The following is a 17,488-nucleotide window of genomic DNA, read 5'->3' on the forward strand; positions in this document are numbered from 1 at the left end:
TTCCATATTATTTTACATACTATCTTGTAAAACACATTATTTAAAAGAAAATTTACTGGGAATACCTTAATGCTCAAGAAACTTTCCAAGTGTAGAGTCTATACATAAGTATAATTCATTCTGCCTAAAATTCTTCATTATACTTACTAAGAAAAGATCTTAATTATGTTAAGAAATTCTGAATAGTCTTGGGGTGCCTGGGTGGCTCAGTGGGTTGAGCCTCTGCCTTGGGCTCGGCTCATGATCTCGAGCCCTGCATTGGGCTCTCTGCTCAGTGGGGAGCCTGCTTCCCCCTCTCTCTCTGACTGCTGCTCTGCCTGCTTGTGATCTCTCTTTCTAATAAATAAATAAAATCTTAAAAAAAAATTCTGAATAGTCTTTTTTTAACATTCAAACTTACCTGCAAGAATATGAAAAATATTCTTGTATTACCAAAAAACAGCAAACCCAGAGAAACATTAATAAGACTACTTAATTGTATTTGCTCTAATAAAGGGTTTTAGACAAGAGCATGCAAGGTTAACTTTCAGACCATGCTAATATGCTGCCACCAGAACCTGAAGAGTTACAGCTTTATACAATCTAGAACAAATGTTGCCCATTAGCCTCCCATCCTAAATGATATAGTCACTGTCATCACTATGTAAAAAAAAAAAAAAAAAATTCTTCAATATGTTTAGGATGTTTAGAATAGCATCTCAAATTCCCATTCCCTCTTTTGAATGATGTTCTTGTATATGACATTACAACAGAAAATTTTCAGTCACTACTTATCATTCCTAACAAAATCAAAGAAATACAGTTTGAGTTACTCTCATCTTACAGAGAAGAAAAGTAAAATACTAAAATATGAGGCAATTCCCACAATGGCAAAGAGAAGAAACAATCAGAATTGCAATCACCTTGGTAACATATTCCTAATTTCAGAGGGAACAATTTTCTCCTCTAAAAATTGTGATTTTCATTAAGATTCATACCCATTTTATATTCAATGTTCCAAGAATAACTTCCCTGCACCTGGCACAGAGACTTTCATGGGGGACTGATGAAGAAAACCAACCCCATCTTCCATTTCCTGGGAGAGAAAAATGAGAACAGACACGTTCTCTCGCTCCTTGGTTTCCATTTAGTACGGTAACAATGTCAGCATGACAAGAAGCGGTTTCCTAAAAACAGGTAATGTTTATAATTTAACAAGCAAAAACTGAAAGCCTGATTTGCGCTGGTGTTACTTCCGAACTTTCATGCTCTGTAATTATCTTCTTCCACCACAGAGGAAATGGAGGCCCAATGAGGGAAAGAAAGTACCCAGACAACAAGTGGCAGAACAGAGATCAGGCCCTAAATCTTCCATCACTGAGTTCATTATGCAACAGTGTTATTCTGGCTTCTGGATGGACCAGTTTTATTTGAAACCAAAAATAATGCTGGTAAATTCCTGAGAGCCAGGAGCACTGGTTTACCACAGTGGACAACTATAAAGTAGACTGCAGAGTTAAATGGAGAGAAGTAGCCTCGCTTAAAATGCTTTATGCAATGCCGTACACCTGGACATACATTAAACTTTTACTTTTTCAAGGTTTTGTTTTTGTTTTTTTCTGATGAGTTCTGGCTTAGAACTTCATTTGAAGACCATGTAAAATGTCGACTTGCTGCCAAAAACATTCTTAGAAAAATAAAAAGAACAAATTTGTTTTCTATTGTAATATTTGCAGTTTTGTACACATCTTGAAATATAACTTTCAAAAATACTGGGGAGAAACAGCACTCATACTGATTTTTCAACAATTTAATTTCTTCCACACATGATACGTTTAAATTCTCAAACTCTTCTTTCATGAGCTGGCAGAAAACACCCTTTATTATTTGTTCTTATTCTTTAGCTACTATTGTTCACATCAAAAAGCTAATTGCTTACACCAGTAAAATAAGTGAATCAAAATAACAAGGCTCTTCTAGATTGTCAAGATTTTAGAGTCTTGACACAAATTGGTGGAATTCTTATGCACTAATCATGCAGTTAATGACTAATTGCTTCATTCTCAAAACCTATATTCTATAAATCAAATGTTACTCTGTCATTATTTAAATGAGATATTTAGGCTGTAAATAACCGTTGAGTACTTATGTCCTGTTAAACATTCTTCCCCATGATGGCAAAATACTTGGTTTTGTCTAAGTTTGAGATTGAAACATTACTCAGAATTTTCACTTATACTGCTAATGGAATGTGTATTTCTCTTATAAACACCACTGCAGGGCATAATGCTAAAAGATACTATCAGACTAACAATGGAATTTTGAAATAGAATCCTAAGAGATTTACAAAAGCTCTTTAAATTGTGTGGCATTTGATGGTGGTTTAACCATTCATTTTGACTAACAGCTGCAAAAACGAATGTTAAATACTCAGTTTGACGTTTTCTGTAACTAAGCTTTTACCTCTCCAGTGAACAAGTAATCCACTGGTCTTCATCCCCAACACTGACCTCTTGCTCAGGTTCACACAAATTCAAATAATACCTATCCGATAACTCATCATTAGGTGTCTAGGTACATGTGGGAAATTAAATTAAAACCCAGCAGTATACACAAAAGAAGCCAAGAACGTGGCCTCTGCCTTCTAGGTTTTCACAATCTAGTTAGCTTAATTAAACATACCAGGAAAGTGTATTAGCTGAGTAAACTGTAAACTGTGTAAAGAATGCTAAAATGACCGCTTAGTAATAGCAAAGAGTGGTGGTGGGAGGAATAAATCCATCAACAGGGGACTAGTTATAGAAGTCATGGTTCATCCCTATAAAGACACAGTACACACCAGGGGGAAAAAATAGAGCCCTTTATGTAGTGAAATGGAATAATTACCAAGTTATATGATTAAGTAAAAAAAGCAAGGTACAAAGCAGCACGGTGTATAAGAAACAATATGTACACATGCATTCATTTGCTCCTGAGTGTAAGGAGATGCACTCTCCAGTATGGTAGCCAATAATTATATAAGGCTTTTCAACGCTGGATATGTAGCTAGTGTGATTAAGAATTTTTTATGTAACTAAATTTCAAAACTGACTCAGTGCAAAATATTTTGTTAAAGACAACATGCATGTTTTATAGAACCAGAATCATGTTAACTTTGTCTCGTGTAATATACCATTTAAACTGAATTTTTTAATGTAGAGTTTAAAAATTTTTAAACTGTATTTGTGGTTCTCATTATATTTCCATTGGACAGCACTGGTAAACAGCATCCTACCAGGATTCAAAAGAACTAGTGACACTGATTGCCTTAGAAAACCTAGATGCCAGGAACCAAGTCACTAGACAGAGGTCTCTCACTACTTGGTCATTTTTCTCTTGAATTTTGTGCCATTTGGATATACTTCCTATTAAAAAATAATAAGTAATAAAAAAATAATAATAATAATAATAAGTAAGTGCTGTGACCTACAAACACCAGTGTAAAGTATTACTGTCATCAGAATAATTATCAATGATATTTTGGATGGAATCTCTCCCCCCAAATGCATATATGGTACTTTTGAAGAGGTTATACATGGTCTTTGGCAGAAAATGCTCTTTAATAATCTAAGATCACAGTACTGTTTCACAAACTAACAAAACCGGAGTTACCAAATGAGCCTAAGAAATTAAAGACTTCAAGCCTCAAACTGCTTAAACTAGCAAAACCACTGCCTTTTCTTTCACCACCAGAGACTGTTCTATTCTTCATTTTTCCACTCATCGAACATATTGTCCATTTTCTTGTTCCTTTCTTCATCTATATCCCCAAATAAAAACTTAATTATCTCTACATTTCCATTTAGCACTGAGTGTATCTACTTGGCTAAGTGAAGAAAGGGGTAAAAGCTAGGAAACAGTCCCCTTCATAACCCAAAAATTTTGATTTTTTTCCATAAAGCAGTAATGTAAAAACATAAGCAGATCACAAAGGGCTCAAGTAAATGAGTACTATATACAACTGAGATACACTTAATATATTTAAATATAAAATGAAAAATGAGATTGCATATATACAGGGTATGATTTCTTTCAAATTTCCCCATCTTATTTTAAAACCCAATACTTGAGAAATTTTTTCTGCTTTGACATAGCTGATTTTTTTTTAAGATTTTATTTATTTATTTGAGAGAGAGAGAGAGAGCACAAGAGCAGGGTGAGGAGCAAAGGGAGAAGCAGACTCCCCACTGTGCTGGGAGCCTGATGTGGGTTCAATCATGCTTAACCTACTGATCCACCCCAGCACCCTGACATAGCTCACTTTTAGAGGTTAAAATGCATATATCAATGAACACTGGGTTTTTGGGGGTTGGTTTTTGGGTGGTTTTTTTTGGTTTTGGTTTTTTGGTTTTTGTTTTTTTTTACTCTTTGAATGAAAACTGGTTTTAATTATCAGTGTTAAGTTTAAGGGAGAAAGCCACCATTCTCAATTGCAAAGCACACCCCTTCTTTTCTCACTCCTCAAGAATGTTTGACATAGGGCTTCATTTATTTTGAGGAAATTCTCCTAAGAGAATGTGTGCAAGAGCATCCACAACTCAGCCCAAGAAAGGCAGGTTCCTCACCAGTCACACATATCACACACCAGAATGACTCATCAGCACAATAAGCAGAGGTTTTGACTAAGTTTGATTCAGAGAGCAAGGCATTCAAGATAGCTTTTAACTATTAAAACAAAATGACCAAGTGCCAGAATTTTTAAAAACTGCTTCTTGACTGGAAATCTTATGAAATTTCCTGTGAAGATCAACAGATGGTAAAAGATGGAATTAAACAGCCATCACGGTACTGCTCCCCTGCCTCCCAAGTTGTGTATACCTTCAGCACAACCCATCATTTCTTAGTATCCCAATGCTGACACCAACAGTGTTTTCGTGTTCAAACCACTCCAGTGATCTGTAGGGTTCCAGACACTTTGTCTCTACCTTGCTTAAATTTTACTAATCCAAATCCATGATATTCAAATATTCATCACCACCAACTTGATGTGCTTAATATCTGGAAGAATAAAAAAATAAATAAATAAATGGATTTGGTTTACCAAAAATTATAGCAAATATCCCTTGAACACCTTCAGATAACTTTTAGAACATTAATTCAAACTTATATAATCTGCTTAGTGTCCTAAATCACTATGATTCACAAAAACATGAAAATCGAAAGTGGTGCATCCCCAACATATATATGAAATCCTGAATATGATTAGAAAAACTCTAAGGATGCCTGAGTGGCTAACTCAGCTGCCTATGACGTAGGTCAAGGTCCCAGGATCCTGGGATGGAGCCTGACATTGGGCTCCCTGATCAGCAGGGAGTCTGCTTTCCGCTCTCCCACTGTGGCTCCCCCTGCTTTATTGTGTCAAATTTAAAAAAAAAAAAAGAAAGAAAGAAAGAAAGAAAAAAGAAAAGAGAAAGATCCTAGGCTTCACAAGCATACCAACACAAACTTCAGACCTAAATTTTCTTAGTATCATCTAAGAATGAATTTCCTATGTTCCTTTCTACATACACACAGGATCACAGACAATTAGACATAAGGTAGACATTGCTCCTTTCAGACAAGGTTGCATTTCAAAAATGATATATGGTAAACTGGAGTAAATTACAGGTTGGAATAAGTTCTAGATAAAAATTTGTCCCAATTAAAATGTGAGGTGAAGGGGTGCCTGAGTAGCTCAGTGATTAAGCATCTGCCTTCCACTCAGGTCACGATCCCAGGGTCCTGGGACGGAGCCCCGAATTGGGTTCCTTGCTCAACAGGAAGACTGCTTCTTCCTCTCCCACCCTCCCCCTGCTTGTTTACCCTCTCTCCCAGTGTCTCTCTTTGTCAAATAAATAAATAAAATCTTTAAAAAATATATGACGGGAAAATCAGTCTATTTCTCCTTTCAGATCATTCATGTTTGTCTTTCAAAAGAAGTCATATCTAACTTTCCTGCAGGGGGAAATGTTCACAGATAATAAAACTATCATGGTAAAACCTGCCCTCTTTCAGAGAAAGGGAAAACTGCAGAAGGCTGGTAGCATGGGATCATAACAGAAAATTTAAAAATTAGTTTATTTTCATATGCTAAAATTCTTTTTTCTGCCACCTCCAGCTTTGCTCTCCTAAAGGAGAGCAAAAAGATTTTCATTTGAAATTAAAGCATCTAGCTGCTTTCTGGGAATGGATATCTTAAATAAAAATTAAAGACTGGAAGAAACCATGCCCGTAATCTAGTAGACACTTCACTCGGGAGTTTTGCTGTCAGCAAAAGACCCAATCGTGGATATCTGAGAATATGGGGGCTGACTAAGACCATGAGGTCCTTTAAGACATTCACCCTGTCTCAGCACGCCTGGGTGGCTCAGTTGGTTAAGCAGCTGCCTTTGGCTCAGGTCATGATCCCAGAGTCCTGGGATCAAGTCCCACATCGGGCTCCTTGCTCATCGGGGAGCCTGCTTCTCCCTCTGCCTCTGCCTGCCATTCTGTCTGCCTGTGCTCGCTCTCTCTCCCTCTCTCTCTGACAAATAAATAAATAAATAAAATCTTAAAAAAAAAAAAAAAAAAGGCATTCACCCTGTCTCTTTCCTAATTCTATTAAAGCAATGATACTTGACTGGCAGGCACAAAAGAACAAGAAACAAAGGGTTGCTCCTCTCTCTGACACTTCCACTTTAGCACAAAGGAAATAATTAATTCAGCAGCTCTTATAATTATCTTGACCACTGCTGACTTAATTTGGTCTAGAAACTATAGCAGATCCATTAAACATGGCAATGGTAGGGTGGTAGCCATGTTCCAATTTAGCAACTCAATTTCCTGTTTTTCCAGCAGATCTGATACACAACTGTAGCAGCTGTTAAAATTCTGGCTCCTGTCACCACTACTCTCCCCTTGGGGTCATCTCATACTTCCTCACTTCCATTTCTCCAGAACTAATAGCATGTGTGCATGTAGGTAAGAGAAACGAAAACCCTCAAGGCCTGGTGATAAATGTCCCATTTAGGTTTCAGCATCTTAACTCTACTTCCTTATAAGTATATCTTGGTATAAGTGCAGAAACTGTAACTTAGGCTCAAAGTGAAATGGTATATTAAAATTTTTAAAGTACGGTGGAATGCATGCCTTCATGTTAATCCTCCAAATTAATCACATTGAAAAACAATGCACTTTTCCCAATGACACTACCATTTAAAAAATATATTCTGATGTCACTGGCGTTTAACCGTGTTTAAAGTCAACCTACACGCTAAAGAGAAAATCAGAATTATTATGGGCACATCATGACCCTAACTATTATAATTCAGGTGCTTTTTTAACCCCACTTCAAAGGCTTGCCCCTGAACCACTTTGGTTATTTTCAAAAGTCAACCCTCCCCCCAAGCATGGCATTTCACTCTTAATTCCGTCCAAAGTAATTTTCTGCAAGTCTGAGGCAATTACCAAAAAAAACAAAAAAAAAAAAAAAACAAACAAAACAAACAAAAAAAACCTCTCCTATTAACCAGACAGCAGTAGTCCCCGTTTTCTCTGGTTTCGCTTTGGGCAGTTTTGGTTGCCCGCAGTCAGCAGATTCCCCTTCTGAGGGATCATCATAGGGCCAGGTGTAGCCACACGGCCTGCGTCACAAGGCCTGCATAAAGCACCTTGATTCACCTCCTCAGGAGGGCATTCTATCATCTCACGTCATCACCAGAAGGGGGAGTACAGTCCTGTATTTGGGGAGGGTGGGGCGGGGAATAGAGAGTGCACGCGTGAGCACACCTGGAGTGAGAGAGACCAACCACATCCACATAACTTTTATTACATATAATTTGGTGTCTTTCTCCATCAGATGGGGGCCCCCAAATGTCAGGGGAGGACCAAGCGGAAGCCAGTGGCATGAGGGTGGTGGAAGAATTCACCTGAAGCAGAACAAAGGAGAGAGCAAGTTTATTGAATAGGGTAGGCCCTAGGACAGCAGAGGAGAGACTGCAAGGAGGCAATGGGCGGGGCCTGCTTTTAAAAAGGGAAAGTGAGGAAGTCTGGGGATGTATGGAATTTTCCCTTTTGGGTAACTATGCCAGTTTATAAGTAGCCCACTGGTTAGTTAGGACCTACAGATATTTTTTTGGGGGGGGGTGTCACCTGATGGGCCTGTCTGTATTTATCCAAGCGGTCTCTGTGGACCCTTGGTACGTTCCATTGCTCCAACCTGTTGCCCAAAAGTGACCTCTACATGTAACTTTAAATTGTTATGGCTATTCTGTTTTATGATCAGTTATGTGGTTAATCTCTTACTGTGCCTACCTTATAAATGAAACTTTATCACAGGTGTGTATGCATAGGGGGAAAATGGTGTGTATATAAGGTTCAGTACTATCCCCAGTTTCAGGCAGCCACTGCAGGCTGGAACATATGGAACATATCCCCCCTGGATAAAGGGGTGGGAGAGGAAGACTACGGTACTTTATAATTGTGTACATTATCTCTGAAGCTCTAATTTCAGTGGGCAAAGTGTATGAAAAACACAGATATAATCAGGATATTGCCCAACACAGGGTACAACACATATTCGAAACCCAAATACCTTAATTTATTGCCAATGAAACCTGGAAATTCTGACCTTAGTAAGGATTTATCATGATTTAAAATGTATTAAAACTTACAGATAGTACCAAGTTTTTAGCTGTGTAGGAGCTGAGCTTAATAGACTTTTTCTCCTGCCATGGCATTCTTTGCTGTCTTAATACTGACATGACCATCCCAATTAAAGTACTTACTCTGTCAAATTACTCCACATTTTCACTCTTCAGCTTTTTTCTTAAGTCTAAACCCATTTAAATAGTTTTAACTTATTTACATTTATGAACACTGTGAACCTAAGCTATATGAAAATAATAATAAATTACCCAAGCTCACTCTAGCATTTCTCTAAAGACTAGTCAGTCTTTGAGAAGCTTTTCCAAGGGATTCATTCCTCAGATATGAAGTTTATATGCAAAACTGAAGACATTTGGCCCTTTATAAATAGTCCTGGGAAACTTCTTTCTCCCATACTTTTAGTTTATTTTTACTGTAACAGATGGAGAAAAAATTTAGTAAAGCAGTCTTAGAAAAAAAAAAAAAAAGAGCCTTACAACAACTATCATACTAATGTTAGAACACTAAAAACTTACAGATATGAAATATCTTTAACAACAACAAAAACACTTGCTAGAAGTTATAAAGGCAGTTAGACTTAACTCATAATGTAGGTATGGACTCAAAAACCTAGAAATCAACTCCTTCAACTTTGCTCCTAAATATCTAACCATGTATTAGTCATTTTTCATGGAAGTGTCTCCAGCACATGAACGAGAAGTTTAGAACTTCTCTTTAAAATATATTCCAATATCATATGTTAAAATTCTGTAGTGCTTGCCAAAAGACCATGCCTGTCTTCACTTAAAAAAAAAAAAAAAATCAATCACTAATCACCATTCTGCAAAATTTCTTACTGTAAGATATATTTTGTTACATGCAAACAGAACATTAATCATTTTCTTCCAATTTAAGTTTAATACTTAGAAGTCCTCCTGCCAGGGGCACCTGAGTGGCTCAGTTGTTAAGTGTCTGCCTCTGGCTGGGTTGTGACCCTGTGTCGAGTCCTACATTGGGCTCTCTCCTCAGCAGGGAGCATGCTGCTCCCTCACCCTCTCCCCCGGCTTGTGCTGTCTGTCTCTCTCTTTCTCTGTTTTGTCTCTCTCTGTCAAATAAATAAATAAAATCTTAAAAAAAAAAGTCCTCCTGCCAGTAAATAAATTTGAATAATCACTACTTCATTTATCAATTTCTTAAGTTAGGCCAAGAGGGTCTACAAACTTTACTAAGGCTGCAAGGTAAATATTTTTAGCTTTGCAGGCCATATGATCTCTGTCTCGACCATTCCGCTACGATTGGAAAGCAGTCACAGATAATATGTAAATGAGTGGGTATTGCTATGTGCCAATAAAACTCTATAAAAACAGAGGATAAGAGATTAATATCCAGAATATGTACAAAACTCCTAACATTCAACAACCAAAAAAGCAAACCCAACTAAAAAATAGGCAAATAACTTAAATAGACCTTTCTCAAAAGAAGATAGGCAAATAAACAGTAAGGACATGAAATGACACTCAGCATCAGTAGTCATTAGGAAAATGCAAATCAAAACTACAATGAGATACCACCTCACACTCATTAGGATGGCTACTATTAAAAAGAAAAGAAAAGAAACAGAAACCAACAAGGATTGGCAACTCTTGCCCACAGTTGTTGGGAATAGCATCACCAATATGGGAAAGACTACGATCGCCCTCGAAAAATTAAAAATAGAATTTTAAAAATAAAAATAAAATAAAATAAAAATAAAATAAATTTTTTTTTTTTTTTATTTGTCAGAGAGAGAGGGAGAGAGAGCGAGCACAGGCAGACAGAATGGCAGGCAGAGGCAGAGGGAGAAGCAGGCTCCCTGATGAGCAAGGAGCCCGATGTGGGACTCGATCCCAGGATGCCGGGATCATGACCTGAGCCGAAGGCAGCTGCTAAACCAACTGAGCCACCCAGGCATCCCGAAAAAAATAAAATTTTTAAAAAAAGATATTTGTATACCATGTTCCAAGCAGCATTATTCACAATAGCTAAAATAAGGAAGCAACCCTGTGTCCATCCACAGATAAATGGCTAAGCAACACACAGGCTATTATTCAGCCCTAAAAAAGGAAATTCTGATATATGATACAATATGGATGAACTTTGAGATCATTATGCTAAGTGAAATAAGCCAGTCACAAAAACATATATACTCTTTGATTCCACTTATACAAGCTATCTAGAGTGGTCAAAATCACAGAGAATGGTGGCCACCAGAGGACGTGGCAGAGAGGAGAGTGGGAGCTATGTTCAATGGGTATGAAGTTTCAGTTCTATAAAATGAAAAGAGTTCTGGAAATGGATGGTGGTGCTGGATTCACAACAATATGAATGTACCACTGAACTCTACATTTTATAATGTTTAAAATAAATCTTGTTATACGCATTTTACCATCAACGACAACAAAATTAGGGTTAAAACCAAATAGGTGGGGTTCCTGGGTGGCTCAGTTGGTTAAGTGACTGCCTTCGGCTCAGGTCATGATCCCAGGGTTCTGGGATTGAGCCCCATATCAGGCTCCCTGCTCAGTAGGGAGCCTGCTTCTCCCTCTCCCTCTGCTGCTCTGCCTGCTTGTGCTCTCTCGGTCAATAAATAAATTTTTAAAATCTCAAAAAAAAAAAAAATAGGTGAAGGGCCCATTTCAGCCTTCTGGACTTACTTTTCTGGGCCGTAATTTGCTGATCAGAGACAAGCTACTGTATATATTAAGCTTGAAGCATAAACAATGTTTTAAAGCTAACATGAAAGTACAATTTCTATGCTAACGTCACGTTCTTTTCCTACATAATTTCTTTGGTAAAGCTCTTAACATCAGGAACCAATCTCCTAGTGATTAGAAAACATGTTTTACATAAAGTAAGGGCTCGCAAGTGTTGACTAATTAGTTAAATGAAAGCAGTTGTCTCAATAACATAAGCGTGGCATTTATAAATACACCTGGCATTTCAATATTGTAATAAGGTCATAACGTTATTGAATATCCTCTAACACACTGAGAGGAAATTAGACTTTGGACTAAAAGTCTAACATTACCTTAATTTCATTTGTCTTATTTGGTAATTGAATATTCCTACTTTTGAAAGTGCACTATAAATTTAATAGCCATCTAATAGCAAAAATAAGCAGCTTGCCATATGACAAAAGAAGGCTATCAGTTAACTATGAATTAAATCATCCCAAACACATGAAAATGTTCAATATTTTGAAGACATAAACCAAACATTTAAGTTCCTTTTAAATCCCAGGCATTGGGGTTTTTCATGTGCATTAGAATTTGTAGGAGTTTTTAAAAATATAAAAATGATTTTAGAAGAGTCAAGGCGAGACACTTACAAAGCCACTCCAGATAAAAAATACTCTGGCCATTCAGAGTAATTAATGGGGCAAACTCCGGGTGCCAACATGCCTCCTGAGGAAGAGCACAGGTATGGGGATCAGATCTTGTTTCTGTTACTCTTTCATCACTTAGAGTTGCGTGGCTTTGAGTTTGTTCGTCTAGCTCTCAGAGCTTCGGTTCCCACAACTGCAAAGTGGAGTTAATATACTTCCTCTGAAAGGAGTAGCAAATTTTTTAAAAATATTACCATAAAGCAACTAAATGGAATCTTTCAAGAAGCAAACTAAAGCTGAAAGTGAGGATGGTGAGTTGCCTGAAAATGATTAATAGCAACCCTCATTCCATCACCTCCATCTCAGATGTTAACACCTACTTAATCATTGGCTCTCAGAACTGATAGCACATTACATTCACTGGAGCAGCATTTAAAACCTCTCCACAGGGACACCTGGGTGGCTCAGTGGGTTGAGCCTCTGCTTTCGGCTCAGGTCATGATCTCAGGGTCCTGGGATCGAGTCCCGAATCGGGCTCTCTGCTCGGTAGGGAGCCTGCTTCCCCTTCTCTCTCTCTGCCTGCCTCTCTGCCTACTTGTGATTTCTGTCTGTCAAATAAATAAAATCTTTAAAAAAAAATAAAAAATAAAATAAATAAATAAATAAAACTTCTCCACAGCTTGTCCCAGCATAGACCAAATAAAACCAGACTAGGTATCAGGTGTGAGAGCATGGGTGTTAAAGATCCCCAGGTAATTCTCATGTCGAAACCTCAGCTAAGATACTCAACTTCTAAATAGTCAACACATGTTAGCTTACAAGAATTCAGTTTATACGATCAGTAAAATTTCAGAGCCAGTAATGCACCCAAATAACAGCTTTAAAAGGTAGCCTCTAAATCAATTAATTTTTTCTACACCTTCAATGAACTCCATAGCTCCAAAGCTGCAAAATTATAAAGCAGGTTTTTTACCCTGGTCCATGCCTAAAAATCTGTTCCGAAATCAAAACATTAACATCACTCAAAGTAAGGCTAACTACATTTTCGACATTTAAATTTCAATGAATGAAAAAAGGAAGAGGGGGTGGTATCCGTAGGGGAAGTAACAGAAGCAGTAGCAGTTCTAAAGATAATGTACCCAAACTGACTCTTTGAAATTTAAATGTATCTTACAGTGGTCAGGAATATATTTTTAAAAATTTTTTTTAAAAAGGCAACAAACCAGGCAACCAAAGTCCTGGGTTTTCCTTCAGATGTTACCACTCCTTTGTTACGGGTCTTCAGCAAACTCATCCAGTGTCTCCAGGCTCCAGATTCTCATCTGTATAATACAGAATTGCACTACATTTCTTTAAAATGACCTGTTACGACAATGTAAAACTTGGAAAATTACAGAGGGATTCTTTAGAGCAGGGATATCCAAGGAGAACTAAACTAGGCCTCGTAGGTTATTAGAGTCATGAGTCATGGTTTAATTAGTTTTGTAGTAAGGAATTTACTTCCCAAACCCAATAATTTATTGTAACATTGAGATTGCTCCCTGCCACCTCCCACCTCCCATAAGCCCCTATCTAGGATACTTTTTTTTCCCACAATTAAATCAATTTTTTTAAAGATTTTATTTATTTATTTGACAGACAGAGATCACAAGTAGGCAGAGAGGCAGGCAGAGAGAGAGAGAGAGAGAGGAGAGAGGAGGAAGCAGGCTCCCTGCCGAGCAGAGAGCCCTATGCGATGCGCGGCTCAATCCCAGGACCCTGGGATCATGACCTGAGCGAAGGCAGAGGCTTTAATCCACTGAGCCACCTAGGCGCCCCACAATTAAATCACTTTTAACGTTTGGGGGTTTTTGAGAAAAAGAAAAGCAATACTGCACTGAATATTCAACAAACATAACAGGAACTTGGGATATGTGAAGGGACAAGATAGAAAAGTGAAAGATGACACAATTTTTTTTAATGTTTATACTTTGCAGATATTGATCAGTTCTCTAAATAGAATGCAAGATAAAATGATACAGTCTAGATAAGATGTTGAAGCATTTTTGCAGATGTCCCTCCTCAAATTTGGAGGGTCAAATTCCTTAAAAGTATTTTCTTCATAGTTGAAGAATTAGATAAAGCAGTTTTGTACATTATTTTCAAGAATGTATCAGTTTAACCTTTAAATTCTCAAAAGTGAAATCTGAAATATCTTAACTGTCATCGTGCTTATCATTAGATAGCTCTTTCCACTCCATTCCAAAGCCATCTCATCTCACCTATTTTACTCAAAAGTATTGATTTCTGAACACCAGTAAGTGTATTTCCTGTACAAGCATATGCTGTCTTTTTTAATTGTCCCTTAACTTAATCCATTTTCAAATCCACCGGTTTATTATTTTTTTTTTCTTAAAGATTTTATTTATTTGACAGGGAGAGATCACAACTAGGCAGGGAAGCAGGCTCCCCGCTGAGCAGAGAGCCCAATGCAGGGCTGGATCCCAGGACCCTGAGATCATGACCTGGGCTGAAGGCAGAAGCTTAACCCACTGAGCCACCCAGACGCCCCAAATCCACCGGTTTAATACTATCTTACTTTGTGCCCCTCAAATACATTTCCGTATTCCTGAAAATTGTTTCATCTTCAATTCACGTTATCTCTGCAGTTTCATTTAGAGGCCCATGCTTTTATGATTAAGATCTTTCAACCAATGTATTTCTTTACACATCCTGATGTGAGAATAAATGGAAGTATGTATATTACTGAACAATGAAAACACTGGAAAAATAATAGGAACGGAAGTCAGCAGTAACTGGGCTATTTGCAGAAGGAAGAAGACAATTCGAACAAATGAAAGAATTAATTCATACTCTACATGTTTCCTCTACGTAAGCGTTATACAAAATATCTTTTATATTAGTCATGTTGCTTTGAGACTTTTCCATGTTTCCTCTAGACAACTGCCAATGTTTGCATGGTCTCTGATGAATAAACATGCTGTGACTTGCTTCTAAGGAAACGTCTGTCATGTTCCAGGGAAAAATGACTTCTCTACTCTTAAATCAGGGAAACTGCACAACACTCATTCATTAGTTACAAAGTCCATTTTTCCTTAACGTTTCTTTTCTGGAATGTTTGTGTTCTCTTTAGAGCATTAGAGCCTTCAGATTAACTATCACAAAAGAAACTGAGTTGGGGGAATATCGGTAGGAAAAGTTATATTACATCAAAGGGGTTCCCACTCCAGAAGCTCAAAAGAGTGCCCATGTTCAGCCTTCACTGTTTACCAAATCGAAGGTTATTTTCAGGTTCTCCTCATCTCTTGCAGAACTACCTGTTCTCATTACTGTTTACCCAAACGCTTAGCAAGGTGATGATTAGCATATCTGGCAGGAAGACATGCTTCATTTAATATTAACTCACCATGTGACAGCCCCTTCCCCTCCAATCTCTCTTCAAACACGTGAGGACACAAAGAAAAGTATCGTTGTTTGCGGTCTGACTTTGCGCTCCGCTTTGGCACCAGCAATTGGCCACAGGCACACACACCCCCAATCGGAGGCGCTCACCCTGCCGGGACCCGGAACTGTCATGCGGGCTGACAGCTGGTACACCCTCCCGTGGCCCTCCACCGCTCGCAGAAAAGCCCCTTCCTTACAGTCACTTTGACACTGCTCACCTGCCTGGGCCTCAGCCCTCGGCCAAAGAAACTTTCTTCCCCCTTCCCAAGAGCTCACTTACAGGTATCGTCCGCCGCGCTTCCAGGGCACCAAACAAGGGGCTCTTTGTTACAGTTTCTGCTCCAGGACTCCTCACCCAATTCCTGGCATTCAGCTGCCCTTCAGCAACTCCGAGCAGCCCCAGTAGGAAAGCAATCAAAACTACCATAGCCCTCCGCCCCCGCGCCCGGGCGGCCTCCAAGGAGGCCGGGAGGAAGCCGGCTCCTCCGCCGCCCCTCCCGCAGCCAGTGAGTCAGGCAGCGAGCTGCCAGCCAGGTAAACGCGCTGCGGCCTTGCTGCCCTCGCCCTCCCCGAGAACTTCGGCGCGGCGCTCTGGACTTACCCTGTTGGGGCGGCGGGAGGCGTGGGCGCCGCCAGGGCATTCTGCGCGCGCGGGGTTCGGCTGTCCATCGCCCTGCGGGGCGCGGCGCGGGCTCCAGCTCCGAGGCGGCGTGTCACTACTAGAGTGGAAGAGGCCGGCTGGTCAGGGCGGGCCGCGCGCCTACCCAAGGCCTGAGCGGGGCGGGCCGCGCGTCAGGAGCCCGCCCGAGCCCCCCAGCCCCGGGCCGCCTCCGGGTGCTATTCCACCTGCGGGCTGACGCTCCCAGCCCGCGGGCGCCGCCGCCTCAGGTCCTAGCGGCCGCCGGCAGCCTCGGGGGCGGAAGGCGGCGCTGCAGCCCCCGCCCCGTGGGGCTTACTGGGTAGCCATTTGGCGCCTCTCGGGGCGGGAGAGGAGCTCCCCAGGCTGGAAGGAGGAGGAGCGGGGCAAGAAGCTAGGATCCGAGGCACCGCCGCCACGCCGGCAGCGCGTCTCCGGGCTCCCCCGGCCGAGTTTGCACAAACAAAACGCCCTGGGAAAACTTTTCGCGAAGAAAAGTTAGGAGGGCTAGTTCCTCTTTTCCCACCCAGGGCTCCTACTTTCTTTTCAGGAGACAGTGGCTCCCCTGTTCTTTCCCGCGGCTTCCTCTCCCACTCTTCCCTCCCCCGGACCGCGCGCTCGTAGTTGGTCTCTCAAGCCGGGACTTGAAGGAGGAGAGCGCGGCAGCCTCTCCCAGGCTCAGCCCAGCGCGGGCCGGGCGCAGGCAGCGCCTCCCCCTGCCCTGCGGGCGGGGTGGCTGGCCCTCTCGGGGCGCCGCAGGGCCTTTCCCAAGGCGGCTTACTCACCCTGCCCCATTTCCCAGCCCAGAGCCCCGGAGCTCGCCGCCACCTCCTCCGGTCGGCCACCCAGAAGTGCCGACGAGCCTCGGCGGCATCGGAGCGAGAGAGTCAGTGAGCCAGAGCCAGAAACGGGCGGGGGTGGGCTAGGACCGAGTAGGAATTTCCCTCCCACCCGATTTCGGGTCTTTGGGGTCCGGCTCGGGGAGCCGAACGGAAAGGAAACTCCCATTCAGAGAGTTCCCATTCCCATCGCTAGGGCGTCGCTTCGGGAAGCCCGGCGCGCGGGAGCCGAACAGGTGGGGAGGAAGGGCGGGTACCTGCCCTGCGAGAACCTGCGGGGAGGACCCGGGCTGCCGCGGAACTGCGGGGAGAAAACTCGCCGAGCAGGGCCTGCAGCTTGCTCTCCACGTGGTTCGACCTTCCACATCCTGGGCGGTTTGTTTTGTTTTTCCTCCCCCCAACTTGACCTCTAAGGTTGCTGCTATTCGGTTAAAAGCGCACCTGTGACTCTGATTTTTCTAATGGTGTCAGGTTTAAGCTTGCCCTGTCTTCAGAGGCATATTTCTTTCGTTCTTTTTAAGCATATAACAGCTGTGACATGAGGACTGGAAGATAATGTCTGATGATAACCTATTAACTAAG

The 17,488-nt window shown here is 40.8% G+C and overlaps 1 protein-coding gene across 7 annotated transcripts in view; it reads right to left on the reverse strand.

Moving 5' to 3' along the window:
* The window catches only part of COBLL1 (cordon-bleu WH2 repeat protein like 1), a 164,465-nt gene extending 147,269 nt beyond the window's left edge, over positions 1–17,196 (reverse strand). For 4 of the 7 annotated variants that reach the window (XM_032880318.1, XM_032880316.1, XM_032880317.1 and 1 more), the window contains exons 1-2: positions 16,853–17,090; positions 16,032–16,149 (exon numbers count right to left, since the gene is read on the reverse strand). In XM_032880318.1, coding sequence (XP_032736209.1) covers positions 16,032–16,149; positions 16,853–17,075 — 341 coding nt within the window. In that variant the 5' untranslated portion in view covers positions 17,076–17,090. Of the gene's footprint in view, positions 1–15,710; positions 15,976–16,031; positions 16,150–16,852; positions 17,091–17,163 lie in introns of those variants that run through there. The other 3 variants (XM_032880320.1, XM_032880319.1, XM_032880322.1) reach the window with 3 other exon arrangements.
* Between the last annotated feature and the right edge of the window lie 292 nt (positions 17,197–17,488).

Source organism: Lontra canadensis, unplaced genomic scaffold (assembly GCF_010015895.1).
Source record: "Lontra canadensis isolate GAN:19392208 unplaced genomic scaffold, GSC_riverotter_1.0 scaffold69, whole genome shotgun sequence".
NCBI lineage: Eukaryota > Metazoa > Chordata > Mammalia > Carnivora > Mustelidae > Lontra > Lontra canadensis.